The sequence below is a fragment of the Homarus americanus genome, unplaced genomic scaffold, assembly GCF_018991925.1.
Source record: "Homarus americanus isolate GMGI-L3 unplaced genomic scaffold, GMGI_Hamer_2.0 scaffold53233, whole genome shotgun sequence".
Taxonomy (NCBI): domain Eukaryota; kingdom Metazoa; phylum Arthropoda; class Malacostraca; order Decapoda; family Nephropidae; genus Homarus; species Homarus americanus.
In genome coordinates this window covers 5,774,904-5,793,618 of record NW_024751660.1, presented here as the reverse complement: position 1 = coordinate 5,793,618, position 18,715 = coordinate 5,774,904, and the positions used below count along the sequence as shown (strand labels likewise).

General features: G+C 41.1%; 1 protein-coding gene across 1 annotated transcript; it reads right to left on the bottom strand.

Moving 5' to 3' along the window:
* Positions 1–5,439: 5,439 nt before the first annotated feature.
* Positions 5,440–13,346, bottom strand: LOC121854798 (monocarboxylate transporter 12-like). Its single transcript, XM_042349584.1, has 5 exons — positions 12,960–13,346; positions 12,437–12,707; positions 9,481–10,128; positions 7,700–7,891; positions 5,440–6,230 (listed from the first exon to the last, which is right to left on the bottom strand). The coding sequence occupies exons 1-5, from the start codon at positions 13,278–13,280 to the stop codon at positions 6,079–6,081; spliced, it is 1,584 nt and encodes a 527-aa protein (XP_042205518.1). The 5' UTR covers positions 13,281–13,346; the 3' UTR covers positions 5,440–6,078.
* Between the last annotated feature and the right edge of the window lie 5,369 nt (positions 13,347–18,715).

Sequence of the window (18,715 nt, the reverse complement as noted above, 5' to 3'; positions counted from 1 at the left end):
TTGGCTCGTCAGAGCCAAGCTCTCACTTCACGTCGCCCCAAAATAGAGAAGACAGCAAGCCTCCAAAAGAGGTTTTACACTAAGCGTCTGGAGGATCCACCGGTAGCACATGCTTTCAGAGAGCAGCTCAAATATGGTCTGATAAACAACCCGACAACAAACAACCCAAATTCCAGTGCCGAATGGGGTATTCTCGACACTGTCATGACAAAAACCTGCAGAGACCCTCGGCCAGATTGAAAGAATACACCAGGACTGTTTTGATGAAAATGACCTGGAAATCAATGTACTCGTCGATGATAAACGTGCTACTTTAACTGACTGGCAGACCAAAGCTGATACCTTCCGCAAAAAGAAATCGGCGGCCCAGCATGAACTTCATAATCTAAAGAACGACTGGTTTAAAAATAAAGCATGTGAAACAAAATTTTGCTTATCAGCACAAGACGCGTGAATTTTTCAATTCCACTAAAACATTTTATGGGCCAATCACTCATGGCGCAGCCCCCTCTCAGCTCATCCAAAGGTAGTTCCCTAATTAAAGACGAAGAAGGCATCCTTCACCACTGGAAAGTGCACTATCATTCACTGATCAACCGAAACACCGATGTGGATGTCTCGACTACCCAGCAGGTCCCTCAGCATCCAGAGCTGACCCACCTCAGCTATCCTCCATCCCTGGATGAGGTAGCTACTGCCATCAAACAGATGAAAAATAACAAAGCCTCAGGGCTTGATAGAATCCCAGCCGAGTGTAACGGCGGCTGTTTCCTCTCTACTCTGCCTCGTCTTTTACTCTTACTTCTCTTGTCTTAGTTCTTTAATTCAATGGTTCTTTCTACTTACTTCAATGGTTACTGTATAATCTTAGTTCCTTTTTGGTAGCATGGACGAGGGTCTAGGGACATGGGTATTGTAATTCTGATATCAAGTCACTTGGATGGAAATAAAGGTAACTACTGTGGGAGAAATGAATACTCCTAAAATACTCTAAGAACAGGTTTATTAATATGAAATCAAATGCAAGCTCAGTATTTCTTATTTACTTATTTTTTTAATATTACTCCTCTGCAAGTTACTCATATATTACACTCTTATTATTCACACCCTTACTGGTATTACGTTACATTACATAGCAGGACCAGTTCCTTGGCCCTACTCACAATACATAGTTACATGACAACTCCTTGGCTCCTCTCAACTGCCAATCCCAGTGGGTACTTACTTCACCCACATTACTGGTGATACATTTCATTACAGTTACCAGGCTTTATTCATAGTCCCAAGTGGACAACTTTACTTCTCACACATTACGAGGTACTTTCCATTACATCCAGTTATAAGGCAACCTTACTTAAGATACTTCACAGAGTGTTGGTAGTGCATAGGAGATGCACTCACACACAACACGTTAATATTGATACCAACAAATACATGGGTCCACTACCCAACATGGGATAATTAATAACAAACACATACAACCACACTGAGGACCACAACTCCAAGGCATGTCCCAGGGTATACACTGGCGCCTCCAACAACTGATGACTGCTGTTGTGGTCGGTTACACTCCGACATGAGGCGGGTCTGGGGCCCTCGGCCCACGAGGTGGACCTGCCGTTTCAATCAAGTCGAATCAACGAAATCGTCGATATATTGCTCCCTGCTGGGAATCTACTCTCTCCAGGGCTATCGGTGAATGTCAAATAAGCCCAGCCTGGATTTGGAGACAAACGGGAGAGTATCACGGGAGTGGGAAGCATGATGACAACACAATCACAAGAAATCCTTCGTCTCGCAACGTCAGACGACATTTACTTTATATTACTTCTCACACTGGGTGAATGACAATTCCAATGTTACAACATGAACACTGATGAACACTGAAAATTCACTACAATGACTGAATCAAACTCAATGATGAGGGAACACATCTACAGTACATACCTGGGGACAAATGCGAGAGAGTCATGGGAGGACGTCTCTCCTTCCCGCCTTGGTATATATACCCCTGAGTTGCCAGTGATCGCTACTCACGCAATGACAGAAATTACAAACAACCCAATTGTTACATATTCAAGGATGACCCTCAGTTAACAAAGGTCAGGCGAATTACTAAAGTTGATTTACATAAACTAATTCAAGATTGAGCTTGCTAGGAGAAGTGGAATAAAATCATTGACAACTGTGTTCGAAGGCGGGACTTACTGGGAGGGATCATGACTGTAAACATCGAATGGGAAAAACACCTTCTTCTAGGGGATAGCTAACCCACTCATGCTTTGCGTTCGTGGAGTATAATAAGAATCATTAGCATAAAAACAGACTAGCAGTCAACGTGACCATGACACGAAGTGTATAAAGCAGGAGGACCTCTGCTTACCCGCCGTCTCCACTCTCTATTGGAGAATATTTGGGAAAAGGAAGAGATCCCCCCAAGCTCTTAAAGACACCTCCATCGTCAATATTTATAAGAACAAAGGAGACCAGTCGGATTGTGGCAACCACCGCGGGATCTCGCTGCTGTCCGTAGCTGGCAAGATTATTGCCCGAGTCCTCCTAAACAGACTTCTTCCTGAGGCGGAAAACTTCTTCCCAGAATCTCAATGTGGCTTTAAACCATTGCGTGGCACCACTGACAAGAACTTTGCTGCCCGCCAGATACAGGAAAAGTGCAGAGAACAGCGTCGTGATCTGTACATGGCCTTCATCAACCTAACCAAGGCCTTCGACTCGGTCAACAGGGAATCCCTTTGGTGGACCCTCAGCCGTTTTGGCTGCCCACCAAAATTCATTGCCATTGTGAGGCAACTCAACGATGGCATGAACGGCAGTGTCCTGCACAATGGCACCCAGTCTGAGTTCTTCCCCATCCAAACCGGGGTAAAACAAGAATGTATACTAACATCAACTTTCTTTCCCATTTTCTTGGCTCCCTTCCTTAGTCATGCCAGTGCCAATTTAGTCGACGGGGTGGACATTGAGTACCGGTTGAAGGGTCTTTTCAACATAAGACGACTCCAGGCAGGAACAAAGGTGTCAGCAGCTTCAATTGCTGAACTTTAGTATGCAGATGACCTCACCCTTATCGCTCACACTAAACATGACCTACAGGCGATCCTGAACACATACACAGATGCGTATGCACACTTCAGCCTTGAGATTAATGTATGTAAGACTCAGATTCTCTTTCAGCCTGCCCCTGGTTCATACACACCTCCACCATCCATCCAGCTTAACGGTACTACACTCTAATGTTACTCATTTTCGGTATCTCGGATCCCACCTGTCTACCAGTATTCTCGCTGACACCAACTATACAAGCATCGAGGCTACAATTATCCATGAACAAATACGCTGGCCTGGCCATGTTACCCGCATGGACGATAGTTGACTGCCAAAGAAGCTACTTTACGGTCACCTAACGAATAATAAACGTAATGCTGGCAGGCATTTGAAAAGGTATAAGGATAGTCTTAAGTCAAACCTGAAAAAGGCCAAATTGACCCCCTCACCTGGGAGTCGATTACCTCACACCGTAACGCTTTGAGGAGCACCACACAAGAAGATGGCAATACTTTCGAGTTAGCCCGACTGCATACCGAGGCAGACAAGCGCCAATGCCGGAAAGACGCTGCAGCCGCCGGCCCTCGCGTAGCAGATGTAGCCCTCCACATGTGCAACATCTGTGAACGACCCTGCCGGTCCCGTATAGGCCTCTTTAGTCACCTCAGAACTCACCAACGTAGGCGACATTCTTAATAACTCATATCGTTGTATCATAGCTGGATGATCGTCATACTCGATTGGGAGTGACAGCAAAGCAGTAGTAGGTGTGGTGTTGATGGGGTGGTGATAGTGGTGGTAGCTAATAATACTACAACACCTAGCATTAATAGTAGTAGACTACGCTGGCCCACAGGCAGGTGTATTCTGCTCTAAGGTGTTACTTCAGTTTTAATAACAGTGTTATGCCTCTACTGGCCATGAGGAAGATGTGTCTAAAACGGCACAGTGGCTCACAACCTTCAAACACTTTAAGCATGTCCAAAAATATTAGTCGACGAAAAGTGTCTTGTATTCATGGGTTGGAATACTTTCCCTTGTGTTGACACAACGTTTGATCTACCAACGCTATTTCACTTACCGGAAGGTACAGTAGAGAGCTATGAGCCCAAGGTTGTTATCCACGGGTCATGGTTGTCGTGGCGTATTGGGTTTAAAACCTTAACATCACACAGGGTCCATCCATGAAGTTGAACGACAACAACCTCTTAACTGTGTTCGAAGAGATCCACTGGGTGTAAACTTTGCAGCCTCGGGTCAAATGAGGATCTAAATTTTTCATACCACCAAAAAAATATTAAACTTGTTTTTCTGTTCATCCTTTTAGTTTCAGGTATTTCACCTTGAGATTTTTAAATCAAATTGACACTTCTGATTTTTTTCCAATAAGAATTGCAACATATAAACTAAAGATATCACTTGACATTCTTCCTCCGTAACTCGAGGTTCCAATGTTGTTGGAAATCATAAACTTCACAATCTCTACAGCACATGCACGTCAGTATCTTCAAGTGATAAATACAATACATTTTGCGCAAATTTCTTGTGATTAGCATTTTTTTTAATGATCTCACACTCGGTGCCACAAAACACTGCTCATTAAACACCCTAACCCAACATAACCTTGGTTCTTCACCAAACGGAAATTTCCTATTAAACGAATTTATAATGTTATAATAGTATAATCTGCTTGGCGTACAGTTTGAATTGTACAAGGGTTATGACTCACAATTCCAGTAGTAGTAGTAGTAGTAGTAGTAGTAGTAATAATTATTATTATAAGTAGTAAAATTTTGAGGTGTCATAGGTGTCATCAGTAGGTCTGGATGTCATAGGTGTCATCAGTAGGCCTGGGTGTCATAGGTGTCATCAGTAGGTCTGGGTGTCATAGGTGTCATCAGTAGGTCTGGGTGTCATGTCATCAGGTGTCATCAGTAGGTGGGTGTCATAGGTGTCATCAGTAGGTCATAGGTGTCATCAGTAGGTCTGGGTGTCATAGGTGTCATCAGTAGGTCTGGGTGTCATAGGTGTCATCAGTAGGTCTGGGTGTCATAGGTGTCATCAGTAGGTCTGGGTGTCATAGGTGTCATCAGTAGGTCTGTGTCATAGGTGTCATCAGTAGGTCTGGGTGTCATAGGTGTCATCAGTAGGTCTGGGTGTCATAGGTGTCATCAGTAGGTCTGGGTGTCATAGGTGTCATCAGTAGGTCTGGGTGTCATAAGTTGTACCTCTGGTTAATTCAAACTGGAATTAGTCACTGTAAAAAGACACAACACATCAGTAAGGGTTATTTTACACTGGTTCATGTGTGTTGGTGCAGTTGGTAGTTGATGAAGGGGTAGGTGGTGGAAGTAAGACTCACAGCTGGTAGAAACTATGTATTGATCTTGTATTACAACCTCACAAGGTCAGCCTTGGGTAACTGGGTGACACAGAAGGCCGGGTGTATAATCCTATTCACACCACAGGTAAACCACCTCACTGGAAGATGTTTCTCGCCTTTCGCTCCACCCTCCGACCTACCCGTGCATGCTCCACCCTCCGACCTACCCGTGCATGCTCCACCCTCCGACCTACCCGTGCATGCTCCACCCTCCGACCTACCCGTGCATTTGTCATAATAACAAAAATTAACACGTTGATAATACTGTATATCTCAGCTGTGACCCCCCAGCTGACCCAACCTGCCCTGAGACGCCTGTGTTCGGACAGGGTCAAGATATAAGGCCCAGGTTAGTAGAATATCAACATTGCTTTATAAAATAAAAATCACATTAAGTTTAGCCCTAACTTATTTCACCTGACATTCAAGCACCCTAACGCTACCTGGCAGAGTCGGATTAGGGTTGGTTAGGTTAAGTTACGTTAAGTTAGGTTAGCTTGGGTTAGCATGAGGTCAGACTTAGAGTGGTTAATCGTAAGGCGAAATAAACTGAAAGCTAAACGTCAGGTGAAAAAGAATAAAACTTTTCTAGGACCTCGACAGGATCTAAACTACATTAGGGCGAGGCTTCATTGGGGGGAGGGGAGGTGTTTATGGTTCTTGTTGTGGTCGTAACGGACGGCGGCCGGCAGGAAGACCCAGACAGTGAAGCTGCCGCCAGTCATCCCGGCCAACACCCACATGCTAACGGCGTAACTGCCACTCGCGTCCCGGATCATACCTGGCGAAGATAACGCTATTGGTAAGTGGGTTAATGAGCTGCAGGTAAACATGTACTGAGAATTATATACATATTATTATATTATTATTAATACCAAGCTCATAAGCAGACACAACCCATAATAGGTAAGGCATGGTATCTCGGACCCACACTTTTCACGTTCTATAATGTTCATATGGTTCCCTTCAATTGGGTACCCTGTGTTCCCACTACCACTACCTTCACACTGAGACATGATAGAGGAAAAGTGAGTCACATATATGTTTCACAAAACCTAAGTAGTGTTTGTTTGTTTGTTTTTGTCATTTCTTTGTTACTAATAGAAGACTAGAATTTAATTTTTAATGTAAACCAAAGAAATCATCAACTCCTAGAAAATAACAAAGTAGGAAATGTATTCGACAAGAGCATGGCATGTTTTACACACAGGTGTAAAGCAACAAAGTATTAATACATTTCACCCCATTTAAGTAAGATTTATTAAGACATAATTTTTAAAAAGTATTTAAAGTTTTCAATAACTTTACTTCAAATAATAATTAACAGGAGATACTATCATACTTCTACTCCATCACCTTTCTGCAAACTTTTGTTACTCCGCCGCTATTTTTTCAAGTTACCCAACGATGCCATTAATTCACCCACGATGCGGCCTTGACTGACTGCTGACAAGTACAGTACTAAAGAGACTCGTAAATCCACCAGCACTTCCGAAGAAAGACGATTATTTGGGTAGATGAAGCTTTGACACATCAAACAGCTGTTTTCAAACACATTGCATCTTGGTCCATAACATATTTGAGGTGCTATCGATATTTGTACTTGTTTGTACTCGAGTACTTTTTAAGCTAAGTAGTGTTTCTTACTTAAACATAAGTAAATATAAGTAGCAGTACTTCTACTTCAACCTGAATAAATATACTTGAGAGTAACAATACCTTAACATAAGTAGCAAATTGTTTTACATTTTACACCTCTGGTTTTACGGCACGGTCAATGAAGCCACCATCAATGCCTGAATGATCTACAACAATAACAGGCAAAAACAACAGCAGCCAAAGATGGACCACCGTCTGTTTCTAAAGGAGTTGGCACCACAGATGGTCGCACCATAGGTAGAGGAGCACAACGCCTTTCCACCTCTTCTGAGGAGCGCGGCATTGGCGATAAGAAGTGTTTTCAACTTCAGTGCTCATCAACAGACTCCTGCTGCTGTCCAGGCAGGCCAAAGAGGAGACACACCTTGTGTGACAGGAGAGAGGTCAAGTGTCTGGACTGTTCCAAGACTTTGTCAAAGGAAACGTCAGGACTATAACTCATCTCTTAGTCATGTTTCCTTCACTATCATTTCTCCATAATGAACAATGCTTAAACCGTTAATTATATTTTAATTATATATCATTAATTATATATTACTAATTATAATTATTATTATTATCATTATATTAGTATTAGTATTATTACTATACCAATGCACGGGCCAATGGTGACGAAGCAAAGACCTCTCAGCAGTAGTGTCGCTCCCATAGTAGGAGCCATGTCATCTAGTCCCATGAAGTAAGCAACAGCCAGGTTAAAGATGCCGAAATTGCCGCCCACGCCACACCCAAACGCGCCCATGATCAGCGTCTGCCACCACGTGTCTGCCACCACACTATACGCTGATAATAAAGTTTAAAACAGTGTGATTAGTTCCCCAGCATAAAGTGAATGGATCCCACCTTTTGTTAGGGAGGGAACGGATTGAAGTAAACAGGGAAATTCGCAAAAAAAAGGGAGAGAAACATGGATGTTATTTTTCCACCATATTATCTTAGATTTTCATGCTTGAAAAAGTAATGGATAAGGACATTTATTTTATAATTATTTCAATAAGCCATCTGTTGCCTTATTTATCCTGTTTTCGGGTTGTTCAGGTTTTAAACAGCTGTAATTAGATATTTATATTAACATTGATATGAGGAGAAACACTGATTACGAGGTTAGAAGCTACATTTATCTTCAATATTTACCAACAATGGGTCATACAGAATCTCAATAGCCCATCCACTGCTCTCCTCTTCTGTCAATCGTCGTCTCCCCAGCCTAAAATTATATCATTTATATGAATTAAGTGTTCTAATATTTTTTGTTTACATTTCACATGGCGGCAGGTTACCCTAGTTACCAGACTCCTCCCAGCGGGTTAACCAACATCTCACAGTGACCCCCAACCTTCAATGCAATTTCTGACACATTGTCGCCGGCTGCGCGCAAACAGACAATTTGCCAGTGACTCGCCAATCGACGTTCTTAGCGTCCATCCTGGGCTGGGTATGGAGCATTGGCCAACACCATTGTCACTACCACCTCATTACTTCGTATTAATTTTCATAACTCTAATTCACATATTACAGGGTGGAAAATCCAACAATTCATGTATATTTTTGTTTCAATATTTTTGTTCAAGAACGGTAGTGGCATGGGGAAGAAACTATCAAGTATAACAGCCTAGTTTAGTGTTACTGGAGGTGAGCAAGCCAAGACCCCCTCCTCTCTTATGTTGTCATATCAGGGGCTTTCCCTCACAGAAGCCAGACGCCTTATCAACCCTAACGACACATTACCTTCCAAAAGCTCACTCACATTCCTCCCCAGAATCTAAAGTAAAGGCGTAGATAACTAAGGGAAAAGTTGAGTTCATATGATACCTCCCCTTCACCTCCCTGGACATCCGCCCTCCTAGTTGTTTGGGCTTCAGGCCTATCAACTGCCAGGGTTATTAAGGCCGTCAACATCAAGCTACATTCACCAACCTTAACACCTTCTCAGCCCCTTGAATTGCGCCGTGCTACCTTACCACCCCCCCCCACCCCCTAGTTCTCCCCCAACAATACGTCCAACACCCTCTTGTGATCTCTCGTGTAGAAAGGCTTTCAGCTTCCGGGTATGGTAGTAGGAGAGCTGGATGATTGCTTTTGACTGCAACTGTACATAAAATATCTTTGTGACATCAAAGACTAAACTAAAATAGGTCAATCTATCTTATATATTTGTTTATACATTATTATTCATGAGTATTGTGGATGCTTGTACATGATGAATAAGACTGTGCTCAGCAAGGCAAGGCAAGACAATGAAATAATGTTTAAGCTAACTTTCATTAACACAGTAAGACTTGCTGGCCATGTTATTATGAACGGGATAAAAGTAATCCTATTTATCGACATTGTACAATGTATATCAAGACAGACTGTTATGGCTCACTAACCGAGGATGGCTAAGGTAGTGATGGCGGCGCTGGTCATGAAACAGACCTGCATGCTGAACCTCGAGAAGTCTGACAGTAAACACACCACAAGACGAGCCACCAAGTTACACACGGCCGACACCGTGAAATGCCAGTTGGTTACCTGGCCAGGGTGACCCGCTGCTTCTACTTCAAAGGGAACCAAGGTTAGGAATTTGATTGTTGCGTTGTTGAAAAGCATCCCTCCCAAAGCGATGATGATAGCTCGCAGGGACTTTAGGATGGATAAGTTTGCCACAACATCATGACAAATACTTACGAATGCTTCTGTTAAGACCTTACATGTACTTTTATAAACTGTATTTTCAGTATTTTTTGCTGATTGTTCCCAATCTTTTGTTTTCGTGGAATCTTGTCTGAGTCTCGTGTGAACCTGAATGGGACGGAAGAGTGAGGCCCCGACGCAGCAGTGAAGGACAACAGCACCCACGATGAACGTACCACCGATGAAACCAAACTCATCATGCACGGAGCTTATAAGAATGGGTCCAACCATCTGCCCTATGCAGGTGCCGGCCTTCATGAAAGCATTGGCAACTCCCCTCTTCTGCTTGAAGTAGTGAGGGATGATGAGGAGGCACAGGTTGTTGACAATTCCACAGCTCACCCCTGAGATAAAATAAAGAATCAGTCCACCTACTACATACATCAGTAAGGATGAGTTATCTTTGTTATGTTGGGGTTATGGGGATACTTGTAGTATGTGTCCATGATGTTTGAAGCAATATTTTCATTTTTATTTTTTACAGGTTTGTTTATATATGAATGAGAGTTGAAATTCACTTTGGTTTTTGTCAATTCAATCCTCGGTCAACTCTACCCCTGGTCAACTCATCACCCATACGCTATTCAATCCCAGGTCAACTCAATCCCTAGTCAACTCAATCCTTAGTCAACTCAATCCCTAGTCAACTCAATCCCTAATCAACTCAATCCTTAGTCAACTCAATCCCTGGTCAACTCATCACCCATACGCTATTCAATTCCTAGTCAACTCAATCCCTAGTCAACTCAATCCCTAGTCAACTCAATCCCTGGTCAACTCAATCCTTAGTCAACTCTACCCCTGGTCAACTCATCACCCATTCGCTATTCAATTCCTAGTCAACTCAATCCCTAATCAACTCAATCCTTAGTCAACTCAATCCCTAGTCAACTCAATCCCTAGTCAACTCAATCCCTAATCAACTCAATCCTTAGTCAACTCAATCCCTAGTCAACCCAATCCCTAGTCAACTCAATCCCTAATCAACTCAATCCTTAGTCAACTCAATCCCTAGTCAACCCAATCCCTAGTCAACTCAATCCCTAATCAACTCAATCCTTAGTCAACTCAATCCCTAGTCAACCCAATCCCTAGTCAACTCAATCCCTAGTCAACTCAATCCCTAGTCAACTCAATCCCTAGTCAACCCAATCCCTAGTCAACTCAATCCCTAGTAGTCAACTCAATCCTTAGTCAACTCAATCCCTAGTCAACCCAATCCCTAGTCAACTCAATCCCTAATCAACTCAATCCTTAGTCAACTCAATCCCTAGTCAACCCAATCCCTAGTCAACTCAATCCCTAGTCAACCCAATCCCTAGTCAACTCAATCCCTAATCAACTCAATCCCTAGTCAACCCAATCCCTCGTCAACTCAACCTCGGTCAACTTAACTCCGGTCAACTTTGTAGTAAGCGCTAGGAAGCTGGAAAGTTTCAAAAGGAGGCTGGATAGATTCATGGACGATAGAGAGTGGTTGTAACTCTCGACAGGAGCTGCCATGCACAGGACAACCGGCGTATTGCAGACTCCTTATGGTCTTAAGTGCAGGCTGCAGGGAGAATACTAATATACTGTATCATGACTTACTTGTATTTAAACAGAAAAGCATACTAGTTAAATTTTTGAGAGATTGAGTTGACAGGGGTTGAGTAGACAGGGATTTATTTGACTGGGGGTTGATCTGACTGGCTGTTGATTTGACCGAGGTTTGAATTAACTGGGGGTTGAGTTGACCGGGGGTTCAGTAAACAGGGATTGAGTAGACCGACTATTCAATTTATATTGTAACATTGAAATTGTGTACACACACACACACAGGAATAACTATAAACAGACAGACAGACAGATGGGTGGACGGAAAATAAGAAAAACAGATGTTCAGTAAAAATTGTATAATAAACAATGTACAATGATAGTGCACGTATAGAAACATGTACGTACATAAACAGTAAAGCGATTTAACCAAGCATACCCAACAAGGACAGTTGCAAGTAGGAAGTTTGACAAAAATCAGCAGAAGAGGAAGGTCTATGTTTGTCTTTGGTACCCCCAAATGTTCTACACTACTGAGGGTATACACAAACACTTGTTATCTTAAAAATAGGTTCTTATTCTCGTACGGGAGATGTACAGGGGAACTAATCAGACAGAGCACTTCCACACCATAAAGACTGGTGGTCTCCACTCTATGTATCACTGTGCGCTGGCATGTACAGATGCCAGCATTCACAAGCTGAATACATAAAATGTAAATATGATAATTCATATACATAACATGGTGCATAATAAATGGAAATATTACATAGAATTAATACATGTTCTGTAATACTTTACTATACATAATTAATAGAGTAATATATGAATACACAGCTTAAGGCACTACTTCGTGTCCATATTATACAGAAGGTGAACACGATAACATAAGAAGAACATAAGAAAATAAGGAGTCTGTAATAGGCCGGTTGGCCTGTGCATGGCAGCTCCTGTCGAGAGTTACTACCACTCTCTATCATTCATGAATCTATCTAGCTTCCTTTTGAAACTTTCCAGAGTTCCCGCACTTACTACAAAGTTGCTATCTCTAATTAAATCTTCTATTCGGGCAATAATAGGTAATGGATGTGTAGATCTTAGCTATGCGAGTCTTACCTGCCAGGGTGGAGAAGGAGAAGAGGAGGAACAAGGCGGAGGTAGCGAAGGAGGAAATGATGCAGGCGAAGAAAATCAAGAGGGAACACACCAGAGCCACCTTCCTCCACCTGAACCTCTTCACCAGTGGGCCAGTCATCATTCCAGATATACACGATATAGCCGCCATAATATCGAGGAGCCAGCTGTTGGTGGAGGAGGAGGTCCCCAACTCCAGGAATAAAGGGAAGAAGATGAGGCTGAAGCAATACAACAACATGTCCGTCAACATCTGAAGTGAGGAGGGAAGGGAAGAAGAGTTTGAACAGTGGAAATAATCCAAACAGGAGAAATTACATATTCAAGCAGTAACTGAAGTCATATTTCGTTGCGATATTACAATATTTTCTTCACTATAGAATTTTTAGTTGAAGATAAAATTCGCAACCATCACCTTCCACCTGGACCAACCTTCAGTACAGCTCCCCTCTGCTGTACTACCCTTCACGTCACCCATCATCACCCAAGTCATTCCTCTACTTACCATAATAAGAGAAGCTCCCACCGCCACCATCCAGGCAGAGTCAGATTCAGGTGTCTCATCTTGACCAAATCTCTCTGTGTCAGGTCTCTCAAGATCTCCAGGACTCTCTGCCTCCACGGCGATTGTTATCACTTGTCGAGCAGATTCTGTTTTGTTTTCTAATTTCGTTTCCAGTGCAGAAACTGATGATGTACACTGGTTTTGCTCACCACCAGAGGCGCTGTCATCGTGGACGAATCCTTCATTCACAACCTCTGTGAACCTTCTTCTCGAATTGTTGTCCATGTGGCTCATATTCCTTAAGGGTTCTTCTATAACCATTGTGTTACTTTATAGTACTGGTGTGAATTATGTCTTATAGTCTCTTAGCTTAGCTGGTTATGAAGTATCGACCTGCAAAAGAAGATGTGATTCTTTAGCCATGTGTACTATACGTCTTTATACCAGCCATCCTGAGTTTCCATGCACCACTAGAAGCATCAGTAGACACTACATTACTGACGACTTTCTCCTTTTACCTTTATCAAGTATTGAATTTTAGACCTTGATACCGACCTGAGCATGTGGGGTATTAATTGTGAAGGATGGTTTGGGTCTTTTTTGGTTCTGGGTGTCACACTAAAGAGTTTCGTTACACCAGTACAGCATATATCGTTAAGGAACACTACAGCGACCGACGACAATATCGTAAATATTTTCTCAGAGACAATACGTGGACTCGACTCGGCCTTCTTACAAAATAATAAGAGTATTAATATACCTCGCTGCCTTTGGTGTAACTTTACGTGGACACACATATCATTATGATTGTAAGTAATGTAATCTGAGAAAATAAAAAATTTTGTTGGTAACAATTCCACCTGTAAAATAGTTATAGTTAATTTTTAGGCTGGGAGAGCTGCCAGTCCATACATACAATGTCACTACCAGCCGGAACTAACACCTTGGTCAGTGTTTCACCTCCCCACTCAACTAGGGGAACGACTCCCACCTCCCCACTCAACTAGAGGTACGACTCCCACCTCCCCACTCAACTAGAGGTACGACTCCCACCTCCCCACTCAACTGCACTGTCCATGTACAATATTGGTATATCTGCACTGTATGCTCTCTCTCTCTCTCTCTCTCTCTACTCTCTTTCTATACTCTTTCTCTATTCACTCTCCCTCTCTATTCTCTATCCCTCTCTTTACTCTCTATCTCTATACTCTCTCTCTCTTTCTCTACTCTATCTACAATCTCTACTCTTAACTCTCTCTCTCTCTCAACTCTCCCTCAACTCTCTTTCATCTCTCCTTCAACTCTCTCGACTCTCCCTCAATTCTTTCCCTCTCTATTCCTCCTTTCCTTTCTCCCTGTGGCTCTCTCCTCCTCTGTGTCCATCTCTGCCTCCTTTCCTCTCCTTATCCACACTCAACACACACAACACACTCAACACACAACACACTCAACACACACAACACACTCAACACACACAACACACTCAACACACACAACACACTCACAACACACTCAACACACACAACACACTCAACACACACAACACACTCAACACACACAACACACTCAACACACACAACACACTCAACACACTCAACACACTCAACACACACATACATATGCTGCCTTGTGTCAATATCCTTCACATGGCAAACTCGCCTAACCTGGCTCATGTGTTTACACCTTACACAAATTTACAGTTCAAAAGATAAACAAGAATTTTGGACATCACTTAATCGTCACTCCTCTGCAGTGACGATTACAACACCCTTGGCAGTTTGTTTATTGAGGATTACTGTATCTATATATTTAGGCATATCTTTCATAATTTCATACACAGGTACTGTTCATGGAAGACCGAGTTCAGAAAATATTTAAAAAAGCAAACATATAATCACAAACCATTCACAATAGCGACGTTTCGTTCACCACTTAAAAGGTTGCTCAGCACCAAAGCCAATTTTGATAAGTTGACTATAAACTTACTCTAATAATTAGCTAAGCAAAAAATTATTAATTCTCAAGTTAATTTTTCTTAAGAAATGACTGGCGTGCGACTGGAGCTTTATACCGAGGTTTACCGTTGTCACTGTTGGGATTGATGGATAACGGTAAAGGAATTCTGTTAGGACACGATAAGTGAACTTCTATAACAAAGACCGTTAATTCAGAGTTCTTATAAGGTATACAGAAAATGACTAACTTGGGTGTGGGTCACTTCAGGTTAATTGTGGTTAAGTAACGCGTTATCTTAATGACATTAATTTAATTAATTTAGATAACAAAATATGAATAATTCTTAATCTAACCTTAACCTAATATGAACTAACCCTACGATAATCATGAACCTTGCCTCAGGTCACAATACACAACATACTCAAGTTCAACCTCAGAAATGTTCAGTCTAGAGTGTACGTCCGCAAGTGTTTCTGTACACACCTGCAGTGAGAGACAAGGATTACCGAGAAGGGCAGGGTAGGGCAGGTTGGAGGTGGGTGGAGGCGGGCTTGACAGTGCGGAGGACAAGCAACAACTGATACCTGTACTGGTTTTGTCTGGCTTTGCTGCGCGACAATCCACAACCCTAAACTTGATTGGTTACAACTCCTCACTCTCCTTGCCGAACCATCTGCGTCAGTGGCCTGATGGAGCCTCCAGGGCACCTCACGTGACGCTCGGCTACCCCACATTTATGGTCCCATATACTAACCTCGGAATTTACGATACTAGACAACGTTATATCATAATCCAGTACTACAGCGTTGTGTCTCTTCTACTTTATAAGAGTAATCAACTTCTGAATTCACAGACACAAGTACACTTACTTAGTTATATATCTATTTCAACAAAATTAACTTCTTCAGTAATAGTTAGACGGTTTGGCAGGTTATAATAACTTCACAGATATATTAATGGTCTACCATGAGCAGGGTAACTCAAGTACACGGTCTTTCACTCAATAATAAGCTGTCACGAGTATCTAAGAGAAAATTAATTCACATAAACACTTCAGTAAGACTTTGTACACCGTATGTTTACGCAGAACAACATAGAAAGTCACAAAATAATTGTCTACAGTTTCAACAAAGTAACAATCAGGTCAAGTAATTCTCTATTAGTTAGGTTAAGGAAATTCTTAGCAACTTTTCATACAATATTACTGCCAATGAGATGTCATTATATATGTTTTAACTATCATCTTTTCTATGTATAGTCTCGTCAATAATAACATGTGTTTTATTTGACACAATAGGCTGTAGTAGACTTCCTTACACAACAGTCACTCACACTGTAATGTTACAAAGACCATCTTACAGTCACAAGTCCTTCAGCCGCGTTCTCAGTCGTCACGCCCGAACGCGCGCGCGCACACACAGAGTAGTAAGTGATGATCCTTAAGTATTATTAATACAGTATTACCAGCAGCCGCAAGATATATTTATATAACTTTTTAAGACCAGTGGATACCTTCACAACTACCAAACAGGGAGGTACTACCGCCTGGGAAGATATTGGAAGCATAATGTTTTGTCTAATGGTAGACCCTGCTGCCATATGGCATCATGAAAATTGTGACCTAGTCCCAGGTTGTTGATCTGACTTTCTGCCTCATTTACACACAATTGCAGGGTCTCAATTGTTTCTCTTACTATTGACAACACAACATACATATATTTTTTCTCACTTTTGATCTGTTTTCATTTTTGTATTTATTATTATTATTATTATTATTATTATTATTATTATTATTATTATTATTATTATTATTATTATTATTATTGTTATTATTATTATTATTATTATTATTATTATTATTATTATTATTATTATTATTATTATTACAGTTATTATTATTATTATCATTGTTATTTTATTATTTTTTTATATAGTTTATTTGCTATGAATTATTATTATTATTATTATTATTATTATTATTACTTATTATTACTTATTATTATTATTATTATTATTATTATTATTACTTTTTCGCCCCCCAGGCCCCGATGTGGGTCAGTTACCTGTGCACGGGTTGGATAATCCCCGTAAAAAAAACAGTGTAAGAATGGATGGTGTGTGGCAAGACTGGCTGCCTGCCTGCTTCACGACACACTCGAGAAACTGTTCAAGATTATGATATAATAATTAGTACTGCTTTATTACCACAAATAACTAAACAATTAAGACTTTTTATCGTTTCTATTGATCAATAGGACAGGAGTATAGCTTGATAGTGAGTATGAGAGCTCCAAGTGTTTGTTTGCAGGTGTAGGAGAATACGATGATCATGAACAACACTTGTGCAACATATTTTGTAGCTAACCCAAACGCTGCCTTTCGTGTTACTAATTCACTCCTTATTTTGTTAATATGTATTTATGCATGATCCAGTTCCTAAAGTACAAATACTGGAGTGCGAACAGTTCTATTTCTTCCAGTCCCATCCACACTGCTAAGAGTAATAGGGACTGGTTTACCGCTCATCCAAATATCACGGTCCTGCAGTGGCCGTCCAAGTCACTGGACCTAAACCCTATATAAAACTTGAGGGGTCCCATGAATCAAGCCTGGGGTGGGTGTGGCGGTCAAAGAAACTATAACGTACTTATTTAACAAGGTGAACGAGTTGTGGGAGATCTTCCGAAACCAGGAAACATTGCACAACACTTTGTTGAATATATGCCGACGAGGCTCCAGCACGTAATAGATGCTAAAGGAGGATATACAAAATACTGATGTATTCACAGTAAAATTATCATATAACAATCATTGTTTGTTATGATAGTATAATAAAAAAATATTTTTGTTTCAAGTTTAACTTACAGTATTAGTTTCAATTATTAATAAATTATTACTCTCAAAACGAGTGCTTTGGAAAGTTTAATATAGTGACTAGGGGTATATGTGTTGGGACCAGGGATTTGGTATTTGTGAATATAAACGGAATAATGTACTGCATTGGTCGTTGCTAAATGTGTGATGAATACAAAGCACATAAACAGATGAAAACCTAATATAAGCACTTGAGAAAATGAATTTACTATACGTAGCCATATTGCGAAGCCCAAATATGGTACAACTGCCAGCTCAACTGCAAGGTTCACCCGCCCTACCAATGTCTCAATGTTTCCGTGATGTAAACAGTCAAATGTGAGGAAGATACTCGACTATGCATATAATGAGCAGGTATACAATATAATTTCACAGTGCAAAATAAACAAACAATGTAGATAGACAATGAACTTTAACAAACAATGGTAAAAAGTAATTCATTTTTACTAAGAACACCATAAGGTCTTTATAGAGTTATTTCCATTCGGTCTTATGGGGTTTATTGTCAGTCGAACCTGGGGTGGTGGTAGTCGTACCCCTAGTTGAGTGGGGAGGTGGGAGTCGTACCCGTAGTTGAGTGTGGAGGTGGGAGTCGTACCCCTATTTGAGTGGGAATAAACGTAATATCAGAGATGGTATAAGAACATTGCTACACACGAGGAGCCATAAAAACGTCTGTTCTCTTAGACTAACAAATTGTAGTCTAAATGCTAGGCTGGTATCGTCGCTCGCTATACAGAAGTTAACTTTTTCTTTAATATAGTAATATATTCAAGACGTTTTTCTATAGTTAAAAGTAATTAGTATTGACCTCAGAATATCTCCTAATATTAAGTGCATATGGTTTCAAAATGGCTTCTAAACGCCCATGATATTGAATAGATTAAAAAATAAATAATACAAAATTTGGGGGCTTACAGCTGGGT

Excerpts from the sequence above, each read along its gene's own strand:
- LOC121854798 (XM_042349584.1), bottom strand. The coding sequence starts at position 13,280 with ATGGTTATAGAAGAACCCTTAAGGAATATGAGCCACATGGACAACAAT. Across the intron at positions 10,129-12,436 it reads CTCCTTCTCCACCCTGGCAG|GGGTGAGCTGTGGAATTGTC; the intron begins GTAAGACTCGCA and ends ATTTTATCTCAG. Across the intron at positions 7,892-9,480 it reads CACTACCTTAGCCATCCTCG|CGTATAGTGTGGTGGCAGAC; the intron begins GTTAGTGAGCCA and ends CTTTATTATCAG.